Source organism: Hippoglossus stenolepis, chromosome 4, assembly GCF_022539355.2.
Source record: "Hippoglossus stenolepis isolate QCI-W04-F060 chromosome 4, HSTE1.2, whole genome shotgun sequence".
NCBI classification, from domain to species: Eukaryota; Metazoa; Chordata; class Actinopteri; order Pleuronectiformes; family Pleuronectidae; genus Hippoglossus; species Hippoglossus stenolepis.
Window position 1 is genome coordinate 9,588,505 of NC_061486.1, and position 14,578 is coordinate 9,603,082.

The 14,578-nt window shown below is 41.6% G+C and overlaps 1 protein-coding gene across 4 annotated transcripts in view; it reads right to left on the reverse strand.

Annotated features, from left to right (window-relative positions):
- Positions 1 to 1,732: 1,732 nt before the first annotated feature.
- The window catches only part of LOC118105903 (neprilysin), a 31,780-nt gene continuing 18,934 nt past the window's right edge, over positions 1,733 to 14,578 (reverse strand). For all 4 annotated transcript variants that reach the window (XM_035153923.2, XM_035153922.2, XM_035153925.2 and 1 more), the window contains exons 9-23: positions 14,105 to 14,239; positions 13,409 to 13,510; positions 13,158 to 13,294; positions 12,922 to 13,015; positions 11,778 to 11,906; positions 8,629 to 8,727; positions 8,437 to 8,514; positions 8,115 to 8,218; positions 7,707 to 7,765; positions 7,487 to 7,606; positions 6,934 to 7,067; positions 6,459 to 6,524; positions 4,993 to 5,088; positions 4,643 to 4,719; positions 1,733 to 4,522 (exon numbers count right to left, since the gene is read on the reverse strand). In XM_035153923.2, coding sequence (XP_035009814.1) covers positions 4,423 to 4,522; positions 4,643 to 4,719; positions 4,993 to 5,088; positions 6,459 to 6,524; positions 6,934 to 7,067; positions 7,487 to 7,606; positions 7,707 to 7,765; positions 8,115 to 8,218; positions 8,437 to 8,514; positions 8,629 to 8,727; positions 11,778 to 11,906; positions 12,922 to 13,015; positions 13,158 to 13,294; positions 13,409 to 13,510; positions 14,105 to 14,239 — 1,530 coding nt within the window. In that variant the 3' untranslated portion in view covers positions 1,733 to 4,422. The remainder of the gene's footprint in view (positions 4,523 to 4,642; positions 4,720 to 4,992; positions 5,089 to 6,458; positions 6,525 to 6,933; positions 7,068 to 7,486; positions 7,607 to 7,706; positions 7,766 to 8,114; positions 8,219 to 8,436; positions 8,515 to 8,628; positions 8,728 to 11,777; positions 11,907 to 12,921; positions 13,016 to 13,157; positions 13,295 to 13,408; positions 13,511 to 14,104; positions 14,240 to 14,578) is intronic.

Below are 14,578 nucleotides of genomic sequence, written 5' to 3' on the forward strand. Positions count from 1 at the left end.
CACACACACACACACACAGGCATTCCTAGGGCTGCATGCCCCCAACCCCCAACTGTTAGGGTCGCCCAAAGGACACATGAAGGAAAGCTGAGTCGTTTTATGACCAGAGGGCAACATGAGGGGGGGAACAAATTTGTATCGAGAGCAAAAACAAAAGTTCCAGCATGGGTGACTTTCTAGAAATGGTCCTATGGTGAAAGGTTTTAAGGGCATACGTTTTAATTATGCTTATTCCACAGAAAGATATAAGTTTCATTTCTTGTTCGTAAGAACATCCCACGTGCTCTGTGTTACCTCAGGGTAAAACATCAGCGGGCTGTAGTGTTCAAAGTGCAAAACACTTTCCCGGGAACATGCTGAAGTGTTGTAATGTTAGCTGTGATGTTAGTTAGCTAAACCGCTAATGACAGGGAGGGTGAGAGAGAAAGTGGGTGGTGTGACTTTCATTTATCTACCAAAGTGTTACAAGCCAGTGAGAGCAACGAGGGGGGGAAGCCAGGCAGCAAATAAGCAACTTCGACAGGTTTTAAGCTGAAAACGATACTTGAATGAGCCTCAGAGACGTGTAAATGTGTTAACACACAATCACTTCAAGTCAAATTGAATTTACGCACCAAATTAACATCTGGAAAAGGCTTAAGGAGTGCGGTCCTGTATTGATTTTTTTGAAGGCCCACCTATCCTGACGCTCGTATTGCCACACGTTCTGCTGACATTTTGTGGAATGTGGAGCAAATCCCATAAAAAGCTGTCGGTCAGCTCCACCAATCGGAGGGGGGGGGGGGCATTCACATTAGAATTGTTTATTGAAATAATGCACCATAAACCACTAATAGGTTGACGTTTATATTGCGGTAACACCTTCTAAAGGTTAAGAAATAAATAAAACAAAGGTCGTGAACTTCCCAACTTTACGTCTGTGTATATTTGCACAAGTGTGTGTCGGCTCTTGCTCCGCTCCCCCATTCCTCAAGGCATTTTTGACACTTGGCTTCAAAGTTGGACCATTCTGTTGCTCCTACTTGGCGCCCCTGTTCTATACGTCCTGTGTGTTGTAATTATCTTCACCTCTTTTACCTCCGAACCTCCTAAAGATTTATTTCTTCCCCTTATTCCCTTTTCATTGCCGACTGTTTCGCATCTGCAGTTTCAATCATCCCCGTGCCAGGAAAAGTGTTTGCTGGTTCATTGCAGCATGGGGTATATTTACCAGTAGGAAGCTCGGGAACAGCCATAAAGATGTTTCACATTAATTTGTTTGCGTTGTGCCTTTGACCAACTTCACACATTAGCCCGTATTCCCCCCCAATGCTTACAGGTCAAATCAGCTGGGAAAGAGTTTGGTGAACGCTGCATTTAAACTTTTTTCCCCGTCTCTACGGAAATTACGAAATGAAATTAAACCCCTGTATTCTAAATACTCTCCCTCAGGTAACTAATGATGTATAATGAGTGAATCATAACGTAGGAATGTCTCGGTAGTTGAACCATATTTTAAGAAAAGCACAGTGTGCATTACAATAAAATCTCTATATGTTTAAGTCTCCGGGGAAATAATCAAGTCAAGTCAGCACCGGCAAGATATTTAGTATGCTCACATTGTTTCGCAGTGCACAATTTAAGTCCAACATTAAAGGATGTGTCCCATTTTGAGGCTGTCTGCCTGTAACATCAGATTTAAAATGATGAAAACGCACACAACCACACACACAGACCTTGCAGGACTCAAATGTGTTATTTAAAGATTTATTTTGAAAGAAAAACAAAAATGCTCCTCAAGATGATTATCAGTCATTATTATAAAGTATCTAAATACAGGCAACTGAGGTATATCTGTCTTTCTACAGGTGGGGTGAGAGAGAGAGAGAGAGAGAGAGAGAGAGAGAGAGAGGCAGAAAGAAAGAAAGTGTGAGGGGTGAACAGTGAGAGAGCGGCACGAAGCTTGCAATAACAAAGATGAGAACAAAACATGGGGGAAAATAACAATGTACTGTATAAAGGCTGAACGTGGAGAGTGTGGGTGTATGATCTGAAGAAGTGGTCTACATGAGCAGGGCACATCATTCATTGCACTAATCTCTATATAAAAAGGCAATAGGCAAACATTTCCACACCTTGTATCACAGCCTCAGATGCATTTCAGCGTAGAAAATAAAGCCCTGTTGGGCTCCATTGACTTCATATAACCTTCTGCATTCAGAAAAAATGCATGCACTTTTCAAAAGTTCCGTAATTTCCAGCAAATGTTCTGGCAAGTTTAAAATAGATGCAATAAGAACATCCCTTCAAAGAACCTTTATCATATTGTCCTGTGTCGATTACATTTTTCCATCAGTGCGTGAAAGAATTTGGTGACTGTGCACTTCATGTGATTCAAACCAAGATCACAACACATTTCTGAAAGGAAAAGTTCACTAATGCCTGCTGCACAGATGATAACCTGTCGGGTTTGGATTCCAGTTCAGCTCCCCTGATGATTGCAGGGGATTTGAGACTGAGATGATCTGACCAAATGATCCTGTAGTGTTGAATGAAAGGATTGGGCGAGTTAGCAGAAACCTGCAATAACCAGTAAGAATGAGCTGACTGGGAAGGGTCTTACTTGTGTTAAGAACCGAAACACACAAGACAAACTTGTGGAACGCCAGCAGTCCGCCTCCAACTATGTTTTTATCCTGAAGTCATGTTCGATCATGCAAGATTCTGTGGGGCTCTTAAGTCTCTGAAATCACCACTTAGAATTTGCCAAGTGTGTGTGTGTGTGGTCCCGCAATTAAGAGATAAAAAAAAATGTTGCATCTGTAATTTTTTTAATCAGTTAAGATTTTAAAGATCTCTAATGTGCAGCAGACATTACTTGCAGACGTTTTTTTGAAAAGCCACAGCCAGGAGAGGGTTACATTCACTTAGCATAACGACTGGAAACATGGTTAACAGCTAGCCTGGGTCTGTCCAAAGGTAAAAAAGGAAAACAATAATTAAAACTCACAAATTAGCACATTCTGATTTGTTTGTTTAATCCAGACGTAGATTTAAGTGAAAAGGTGCAAAATCCTGCAGCATTGTCATCACTCTCGGGTTGCCAGGGACCCAGCGGAGATTCCACGGATGTGTTTTTACACTTTGATTTGTACTGATTAAACAAACGGGATTTGAGGTGCTACTTAATGAGCTTTAGAGGCATAACACAGCCAGGTTGGATGTTTTCAGTCTTCATGCTAAGCTAAGGTAACCGGCTGCTAGCCGTAGCATACGGACAACATGATACAGGTCTTGTCTTCGAATCGTGTTTGTGAAAAACACAAACCTTTTCTTTTAATGATACATTTCTCGTCTGTTGTTCTCCTGCAGATACAAAGACACTCTCACACAGACCATGTAAGGCAAAGCAATTTGCTTAACAAACAATAGGCAGCAATCATTATGACTTGCAAAGACTGGAAAATACATAGATACATACATTCATACAGAAACACAAAGGAGGCTCAATGAACATATAAAAAGGGTCTGAAGTGTGTCGATTGTCAGCTCAATGATTCGTAATCAGTTGTCATCTTAAAGGCAAAAAATGCATTTTGGTGTATTTGACGTACTGCAAACGAACAGCAGTCATTATCATTAAATGTATATATTCATATATATCATTATATTATTGTGTAATACGTGATCACGCTTAACTACTTATCTGTTTATTCATCAAAATAAATTCAGATTTTCTGTAATAATTTACCTTATCTAGTTCGATGTATTAACAAAGGGTACAATACGAGTACATTGTGTGTCAGTGTGTGTAGATGGAGGCTGAAACCAGCGGAGGTTTTTTGAAAGGCAAACAGCTCAGGCCCACATTCAGTACAGTGGTTCAGCCCTGTTACATGTGTATGAGTGTGAGTGGGTGTGCAGCGTATTCATATGCCAGTGGGATTGAGCACATTTGTCTGTCTGCCCCTCTCCTGCCAACCACTTGCACAGTATTTTGACTGAAACACACACTCTCTCACACGCTCACACACACACACACACACACACAAACACACACACACACACACACACACTCATATCCACATTGTCAGACTCAAAAATGATAAGTAAAACCAGATGAAAATGGAGAGAGAAAAGTAATAACACAAGGAGTGAGTGTATCCAGTGAGAAGCAGAGTAATTAGGCTGATTGAATGAACTACAGTATCGGAGTCGGAGAGACGGTTCTCCGTGAGGGTTCAGTCCGCTGCTCTCCTTGGAGGAAGTGCATTCTGCAGTGTCAGTCCACCAGCCCTGGTCCATCCAGTAAAGAGCCAAGGGGAGCTGTCACTTCCCTGTAGCCCCACACACGAGTGCTCCAGCAGTCAGAGGGGAGAGGTACTGTCGGGCGGATGGGGAAGACCCCATGTGAGAACAGTGCCCATCCCAGAGGTCTGTGGATCACCACACACGGCAGATGTTGTCAGGGACCATTTGGCTGCTCTTGTTGCAGCTGAATGCTTTGGAAAACTCTGGGAAGTTCTGAAGGGAGCCCAGTACCCTGTGACACATGAGAGGATTTACATGACACACTGTTTTCCCAAGTTTTTCAAATGTTAATACCACTGTAATGGGCTTCCTGCCCTTTGCCCCAAGCATAATACTGTTGGTTTGGATTTACCTGAATTTCCCCGGACTGTGTACATCGACTTTGATGGAATTAACAGCCTGTTCTGGTCTGTGTGTCCCACACCACACCTGAAAAAAACTGTTATTAAGATCCATCCTTACATTAATTTATCCATCTATCCATCCATCCATCCATCCATCCATTCATCAATCCATCCATCAATTCATCCACCCATTGTAACAGAGTGTTTTACAAAATAAAAACCAGTATCCATCCATTCATGTCCATAAAACATCCATGCACCTGGTCTTTTATTCCATCCAACCCTCATCCATCTAATCAACAAAAATTCCATCCATCCATTTTACAATCCGTGATCTAAGAATCCATCCCTCTGTTACCTGAGCAAAGTTTAAGAAGAAGAGTTGATCGTGGGAAAGGTCAATGCCAGGCAGTGTTGGCTCCTCTCCGTGCTGACTCACATAGTTCTTGTAGGCCTATTGTTTTGACACAAGACAGATTAAATTATTCAATATGACCTTTTTATTTTTTTATGAAACAAAAAAAAAACAAAAAAAACAAATTTCAGCTTGCTTCTGTACTTTATAAATCTCGGAAAACCATTTCTGACTATTCAGCTGTAAATTTTGAACAAAATAAAGCAATAAACCCAGCATTTTAAATAAAAAATTCAGAGAGATGCTTCATAGTACATGATGTGTTAAATATTTAATATGTGCTACATTATTCAAATGTATAAGAATCAAACATTTTAAAGTTTAAGCACAGACGGATGTTATTGATTGACAACATAATACAATTATTGTAGCTTGACAATTATAAGAGGGCTGTAGGCTAAAAAAAAATATATATGATAATGACAATGCATTATAAAAAGAGATTTTAATTCCTGATGAGCATAATGTGTGTTGTGGCTATTAATATCGATGCAGTAGAGGAACATGTGTAAATAGCAACAAGCAGCGATACACAAGTTCTTATCCCTTTGTGCTCAGCGGAGGGATGCAGCTCAATCGATATATGAATAAAATCCAAGAGCAGAAATGCGGAGGCTTGTCGCCAAAGCATAAACATCTAATTTTGTGAAATTTGGACCACTTGCTTTTGTACACACGTTGTGAGCATGACCTTTGACAGATTTGAAAAAAATATCAACAGCACAGGTCCTGAACCTGCCCCTGACCAGTTTGTATATAAATTGTCTTTTTTTTTTCAGTATTGGTTGTTATTCCATTTATGAAAATGACACATTTCTGCGGGATACTGCCTCTAAACCTCTCGTAGAATATGGGTTAAGATTCTTATGCAGTTTGGAGATTGTTGAGCTGTACCTGTGTCGTGTCTACATAATATACATCTGTGTTGTTTTTGAAATAATCTGTTCAACCGTGAATTATTCGCCATGAATGAAATTTGTCGCTGCAGCTTATGTAAAATGTATTTTCAGCATTTAAATGTGCATCTAAATGCTAATTCACGCATTGTAAAAAAATCAAATCACTGATTGCCTGCAAAAGAGCCACAGAATTGACTATATAAATGCATTGCACAGAAATACTTGTATGACAGAATGCTTGTTTCGCAATGAACATGTTTGTCATCTTGCATCACATAAGAATCTGTGAACGTCCTTTTGCTGTTCAATGCTATTAGTGGCAACACCATGTTCTTCATTGTTGTGTATACAGCAGCTAATGAGCCAGTCTGTGACGTGGCGAAATGACTCCTCTATTCATGTTAGCAAACTGATGATAATAACAAACCCCCGACCAAGCCCCCCCCCCCACCTCATCTGTAAACCAGCGCTCTTAAACCAAGTTTCCTCCTTTGTTTTCAGGCTCATTACCTGATACGCCTGACGTATCCCTCCATTGTCAGCGATGTTCTCCCCGAGGGTGTTGTTACCATTTAACTAGAGAGGCGACAGAAGGAGAGAGATGACAAAGATTGGCAAGTAGAAAGGACAGACTGTCATTTTTTTCTCCTATATATTCCAGCAAATCACAAATAATGCTCTTTGGAATCAAGAAATAATTTTCTCGTTGAATAAAAGAGGCATTGTTCAAAGCAAGAGGACAGAGGAGAAGAGGCAAAGGCAGGGAGAGGGATTGATATGTCAACACAAAATATTAAAGACGATGAGATGAAGCTGCAGAAATGGGGGGAACAGAAGATTTTGCCAGTTGGATACGCTGGCAAAGCTAAAAGGAAATAAAATAAGACAAAAGCAAGGTTGAGGATAATATTTGAGAAAATATTGTCCATAAAACACAAAATCTGATAAAATGAAGCAGAGAGAAGTAGAGTCTACCAAGACGTACATTAAGTCCGTTGGCCAGGTCCCAACTGAAGTTGCCGTACTGATCGACAATGCACTTTGACAGCTCCAGGAACCTCTGAGTGGAGTCTGGTGTCCACCAGTCCTTCAGGTCACCGTCCTTATCATAGTTACGGCCTAAAAAAAAGAGGCCAGATGCACGGAGATTCAGCTGCTTGGATTTGATCAACAAAATAAACTATTGTGATGTATTTCAAATGACCCAAAAAGCTTTTATCTTGTTCTCTGAGACAGAACTCAAAAGCTGCATGCGGTGTAAATTACATGTTTCCATTCCATTTCATTACTTTCCATTGTGTGTTTCTGGGCAGCTTGCAGTTGTGGATTTCAGTATAAAAGAACACTGACATCTTAAAAATTGAACCTAATAACTTCAAAATGAGAGCAGTGCAAAACAATCTGAGGCGGAACTCAGAAATGGCATGTCAAAACTTTTTTCGTGAAATGGTACCAGTTACAGAAAGAGAAATTATCCAAAGTAATCAGGCAAAACTGCCTCCGGGCGGAAGCGAGAGCAACAATGTGGAAAATCGTACCATTGTCATCAAAGCCATGTGTGATCTCATGACCGATCACCATGCCGATGCCGCCGTAGTTGAGAGATTTGGCCTGGCCTTTGCTGAAGAAAGGCGGCTGGAGGATACCTGCAGGGAACACTGACACCAGGGGAAAAAACAAAAACACTTTAAGTTGATGGTCTTTTAAAATAACTGCACGTATGAATGTTTGTAAACCTTTGTGCACGTGTGAATGTACCTATTTGGTTTTTGCTGGATGAGTAGAATGCGTTGACGACAGCAGCTCCGGTGACCCACCTGAAGAACAGTTCAGAAGTGCGAAGGGCGGCATGAAAATTTGATGACAGGTATTCAAATTAACACGTGGTTAATAATAACCAGGCTAATATTAGCATTCCTGCTGTGCTCAGCTGAAGGATGAACTGTACATGCGAGTAGGAGTCTGTGTGGGAGAGTGTGAATGCACTATGCTACATGCAAGCTTGTGTTTCACACCACAAATACCATTAGTGGATAAGTGATTTGTTATAAGTGTGTTAAATACTTCACATCGTAGCTTTAAATTACTGCACATCCGAGAAAAAAAAGCCTTTGTCGAGCATCAGTGTAATTACAACCCCCCCACCCCACCCCCGGGGGATCTTACTCGTCTTTGTTGACTTTGACTCGGAGTTTCCGCAGACGTTTCTTCTGCACATACTCCAGGTTCTGTAGGATGTTTTCAAAGTACTCCTCTGCGTTGTAGCTCAGCTAACACCAACACAGAGCCAGAGAAGCAGGAGGATTAGCTGCGATGAGAGCTATCAACACCCGGTCATATATTCAGCAGCAAGCCTCACGAGAGCCAAGAATGCACTGAGATGTTTTTCACAGAGCAGAACCGATATGTGGCTACAATGAATGCACATTGTGTTCTCTTACATTAATTTAGCGGAAAAAACATAATTGCATTTTTTTAAGACACTCACATCTTTGTACTCATTGTTCAGGTATTTGTCGTCCATGATGTTGTCAGAGTAGCCGATCCGTTCCCGGATGGCTCGGGCCTACAGACAGAGGGAGAGAAGATTCGATAAACAAACCCCTCCAGTCGCCACAAATCCTACAGAACACAACGTGAAGCACCACAATAACATCAGACCGGTAATTATAAGGAATACCTTCTCCTCCGCTGCTTTCTTAGTCTCTGCATCCATCCAGGTCAGGTCATCGAGGTTACTGATGAACACTTCCCGAATGTCTTTGATCATCTCTTCCATCTGATTCCCCCCCCACACACAGACACACACACAAAGAGAGAGAGAGAACAATCAGAAACATGTCACTAATGTATAACAACAAAAAGTGTAGAAAGAACACAGAGCCTCAAACTGTCAGTCAGTACAAATTGTCCATTGTGTGGGAGTTTTTTTTATCTTCTTTATTCATAAGGTCGGCGGAGGGGATCCAGTGAAAAACACAAAAAAAACAGTCTTGCAACATACTGTGCAACAAAGTCATGAAAATACAATTCCCTGAATTAGGCCTCATGTTTACACAGTCACACATAAACGCACGATGGACTCTATGTTCCACTCCCTCTGTCTGGAGGGCGACGACTTTGGGTATTAAAGTGATTGTATCCATGTCACTGATATGCTATCAAGAATATGTATTCACATAAAAGGAACAAGGTAATGACAAGTATAAATAATTCATTAATAATGACTTAAATGTCGACTGTAAATATAGCGTGAAAAGTCATTCTGACTTATTAACAAAAGTCTCCTCTTCTTGCATTAGAATTCTCCTCACTAGATGTCTGCTATACCATCTGTAATTCTGTAGATGTATAATTAATATTGCTACTGATGTACATATTTTAAATATTTTCATTTACTCACAGACGCATCTGGTAGTTTTAAATTGGGTTTTCTGTTACTAAAATAACCTTGTGCCATATAAATGTAGATGCTGGAATATGTTATTATATTCTTACTAAATAAATAAATGTTTGCTCCTGAACAAACATTTTTATGTCAACAATTTGTCTTCACAAAATATATTGACAGAACTATGATAGTCTCAAGTTACAAATTCGCTCAGCAAGGTGCTCCACATCAAAAGGGTGATTTTGTGGGGGGTGGGAACCTGTGGTGTAAAGTTAATGTTTCTGTAATGTATTGCTCTCCAGTTTAAAAGAATGTGCCTGCACACAGTGGGACAGACAGACTGACGCCACCATGGTGTCACAATGCTGCTCGATCCATGTCTCGTACATGATCTCTGCACTATTTTATGTCCATAAACATAATCAGATTTAGAATAATTCCAGCATAAAGTTTGTGAACCTATAAAAGAATGCAGGCAAAAGAGGAGAGGGGGAAATTAAAACAATTGCAGTGACAGTGGAGGTCAACCAACCAGATTCCTCAAAGCGGCTCACTGAGACCACAGTGAGCTGACGGAGGCATTCCAGTGTCTTATCACATCAGCAGACCCCTCAATAACACACTGCACGGCCACTCGGACAACACGCTGTGGTTCGCCACAAACCATAAACGAGCGACATAATGATGAGGCTCTTCCTGAAAACCTTTTAGCGTCCAGCTTGTGTGTGTGTGTGTGTGTGTGTGTGTGTGTGTGTGTGTGTGTGTGTGTGTGTGTCTGCGATGCAGCTGGTCTGTTTGTGGAATCCCATAATGGTTGAATGCAGGGGCTACTAAGTACGCATGCATCATAATAGTATGATGATGGGCATTGATCCACTGCTATTCAATTTGATTTAATTTACTCAGTCTCCAAACACTAAACAAAGTAATGTTCATATCAAATCAATGACTGGATTATATTCAGTCATTTTAAAATAGTACATCAGATGGAGCCTTTCCTCTGCACTGTATGTAACGATGAATAAGTACCCACCTCCTTGAAAGTCTGTTTATTATCATTAAATGCACATAAACATCTTGTGTAATTACGCATGAACTGCAAGGGACTATACATGTATCAGCTTGAAACCTTAATTTGGTAAATTGCCGTGTCAGTTATGTTTGTACTGTTCCCTTTTCAGAAATTAAATAAATACATAGATAACAGGTAGATCCAAAGAGAGGCACCATACTTTATAAACTAATCATTTGTATGTGTGTGAAATCTGTATCAGTAAAGTAGTTAAATGTCATGGAAATGGCCCAATTTTGCCTCTAAAGTCTCGAGCGGAAGAAGTTTAACATAGCATGAAATGGAAAAGGTAATTTACACCATGTTTTTAGTGTAAATGTCTGCTGATATCTTCCGACGAGGTGCATCCAGGGACCGTCGGAAATGCTAACGTCCGCAAGCTGAGCCACTTCTGCTGGACTTTTAGGTTTAAAACTTGGTGTAAATGACCTCATTTCGAGACAAATATGAATGTCGGGGCTTCCGGACACTTGGATGACACCACACGAAAGGTATGGAGGCATGTTATGTTTTGTCTGTTTCATCACGTCTGAAGAGAGGTCACTAATCAACTGAGTAGATAATGAGTGAATTTTCATTTCTGGGTGAACTATCCCTTTAACGTCAGTATTTCCATTTCATGCTATGTTATGTTAACTATATGTATGGCCATGTATTTGGGGAGAGGAGTGTTCATATATCTTCTTGCAGGATCAAAAGAGTTGTGTGTTGTTTTTCACAAACTCAAACACTCACACCAACACATTTGCACCGGGTGCAAAGTGAGATCCACACACAGGACTGGGCAAAGGTGCAGGAAATGACAGAGATTTACAGTGTGTGAAACGCTCGTCCGTTATGACTGATGTACGCATTCTCACACACACAATCTGACTCGTGTGCACGTGGCCATGTGCCAAAGCACGCACACACACACACACACACGCACAGCAATGAGTGTGGGTGGTGTGGGCATGACAACTAGGATACCTTGTTCAGCTGCTTTCAATGGGTGCAAGCAAAAATAAATACATTACCGTGGTGGAGACACAAAACACAAGGGTGATAAAAACATAGGTGAGTAAGAGACATAAATAAAACCCAGTGGGATGTGCCTGAAACACATGTTCTCAAGCTGAATGTCTGAATAACTGAATTCATAAACACTGTTACACTGATTTTGTGAAAACTCCTTCCCTGCAGATTCATTCTCAGTAGCAGGTCCATTTTCAATAAAACAATATTTACAGTATAATAAGATTCATGTTTTATGTTTTTTACAGAATGTATTCTCCCCAATGAAGGAATTCCCCTTGATGATAATGTTAACCGCTTTCAACGCAACATTAAATTTGACATTTTAAAGAATAATCCGACATCTACTGACCAGTTCTTTGCTCTTTTCTGAGAAAGCCTCCTGCACATAAAGTCGCCCGACAGCGTTGTCCATGTTGTTGTTGACGTAAAGTGCACACTGTCGCCACACGGCTGCCTCTGACGTCGTGCCAGACAGAGCCTGCAGGGAAAGTAACGAGGCACAGATCAATTAGAGATGCAGGATGGACTGCTCAGCACATTGTTTAAAGAGGCTCCTGGCAATTCTTAATATTTGCACCTTCTTTATGCATTACCATTACATTTAGGAATATACAGTAAGAAACAGGGCAGAAGGGAAATTATTAGATTAGAGAGCGTTAGAAATACGGAAGAAGAATATCCCAACTATTGGATGGATTGCGGTGGACTTTATTGCAGACATTCATAGTCCCCAGAGGGTGAATCCTACACATTTTAGTGATACCTTGAAACCTCCAATCTGATGAAGTTGACATTGTTACCTCCATCAAGGAGGTAATTGATTATCTGTCACCAATGAATATAACATGGTGAGATTGGGAATTAGCCGAGGCAGAGTTAGTTGGCTAGTTAGCAAATGTTTGATGTGCCAACTTTTGCATTGAGCTCAAGCACAGCCACACAGAGCCACTTGCACGGCTGCATAGACTTTGGAAATGTCTCTATACCTTGGTCACAACTTTCTGATAACCACATCTAAAATCCATCCATCAATCTATACTGCTTGTCCTTTGAAGGTCGAGAGGGGAGCTGGAACAATCCCAGCGGACATTGGGCGAGAGACGGGGTACAGCCTGGACAGGTCACCAGCATACAGAGATAATCATTCACATACTGTACATATTCACGCCTATTATCAATTTAGATTTTCGTGTTGAACTAAACCCAATCGACATGCTTTCAAACTGTGGGAGTACGTGTTACCCAGAGAAAACCCACGTAGACACGGGGAGGTCATGTAAACTCCACACAAGAAGAGGAACTTCCTCAAATCTTCTTGCTGTTACTCTAAATGTTTATGTGGAAATTCCTGCGAGCGTCCATTGTTTTCCCAGCCACCCCTTTCACGTCCATTTGACCGAAGCCTCGACAGAATGACTGAAACCCATTCGGAACTGGGTTGTGTTTCATTTGAAGTGGGTTCTAAAAACAGTACATGCATCCTGGTGGTGTACCTTGCGGAAGGCTTTCCTTGTGTCCCTGTAACTTCTGCTCAGGCCCACCACCATGTTCATAGCGAAGCGCCACACCATGTAGTTCTGAAGATCCCTGTGAGGAGAGGAAAGAAAAGTCTCTTGGTCACATGGTATAATAGCAACTGCTGTTTGCATTGCATGCTTTGAGTTCCCCCCACTAACAGCCTCACATCATACACAAACACAACCAAGAACTCGTACAAAAACACACACACCTCTTGTTATATTTGGCCAAGACAAGGTTGAGTCTTCTGTAATAGTTTGGTGAGTAGTTTATGACCTTCTCGGTATCAGGAACGCTGATGTTGACCGTATCCATTAGCTTAGCCGTGAAGTAACTCCAGTCAAATACCTTCAGGCGTGAGTCCGAAAGCACAAAAAAACGAGACGGGAAAACAAATATTATGAAGAGGAAGGCAGGGGAAAAGAAATAAGAAATTCTGACGGAGAAAGAGTTTATCTTAACCTGTGAATCAACCTCAAGGGTGAAGTTGGCATTGAGATCGCCCAGGTTCATCTTGTTGTACAGCAACACTGGGTTGTTCCGGTCCTCTGGAGTATCAGTAGACTTCGAGAGGACAAGACAGAGAGGTTGAAAATCAAGAATGTTGCCACCACACACCACCCTCCCTGTTTCCTGACACATGTGTGCACATGCATTGCAGGTCCAGCAGCAGAAAACATATTTAGGGTCTCAAGAGGCTTCAGGTCTTTAAATTTCAGAGTTCCAACACTATAACTGCCTTGTAAAAGCCAGCAGCGGAGAGGCGAGGAAGTGGAGCATGGCAGTCAGCAGAACAGAGCAGCGCAGGATGACAAATGCAGACCGTGGTAACCTGTTGATGTCTGAGAAAAGTTGTTGTGTAAGGATCAGGCTAGTTAACAGCTTGTTTTACTCAGCGGCTGCTCCAGAGTGCCGCCACATACACGCAGAGAACACACCGCTTTGAGCTACAAAGCAGGAGTGGAAGGTCACACTGTCACATGTGGTTTGCTCACAAATTCCTGCTGTTGTGTGAAGCTGAGATAGAAAATAAGGTATGCAGTGCTGCGGGAAAACAAGGTCACCTTCCATCAGTTCCTCAGAGAACAAAAGATCGCTCTCTGTCAGACGCAGGGGAAGCTAGTTAGGCAAAGTTTGAACGCAAAACTGCACACTCACGTTTGCGATGTCTCTCTCCAGGTCCATAACCCGCTTCACCTCCTCTCTGATGCTGGTTTCGTTGATGGCGAGATTCCGGTCGGTGCGGATCAGCTTCGCCAGGTCAATCATGAACTGCTCATAGGCCCGACACGCCTGCCAAACACAAACTCTTTCATTACCTTCGAATCTTGCCTTTATTTTAACAGGAAGGAATTTGAATTTGGTTTGAATATAGCCACTGACCAAAAAACCGGAGGTGACGGCTTGCACTTGTGCACAGATACGCACACATACACTCAGCCCGCCGCGAGCCGAGTGCAGTCAAGTGCTGCTTTCTGCATATCAATCAAGAGTCCGTGGTGAACTTTCAAATAAAATCAGGGCAGGGGATGTCTGCTCCAATCACACACATCTGGTCTGGACTCAGACACAATCAAATCTCTGCTGTTTCGTCTCACTGATTTTTGATCATCACTTACGGCCTTGTTTCAT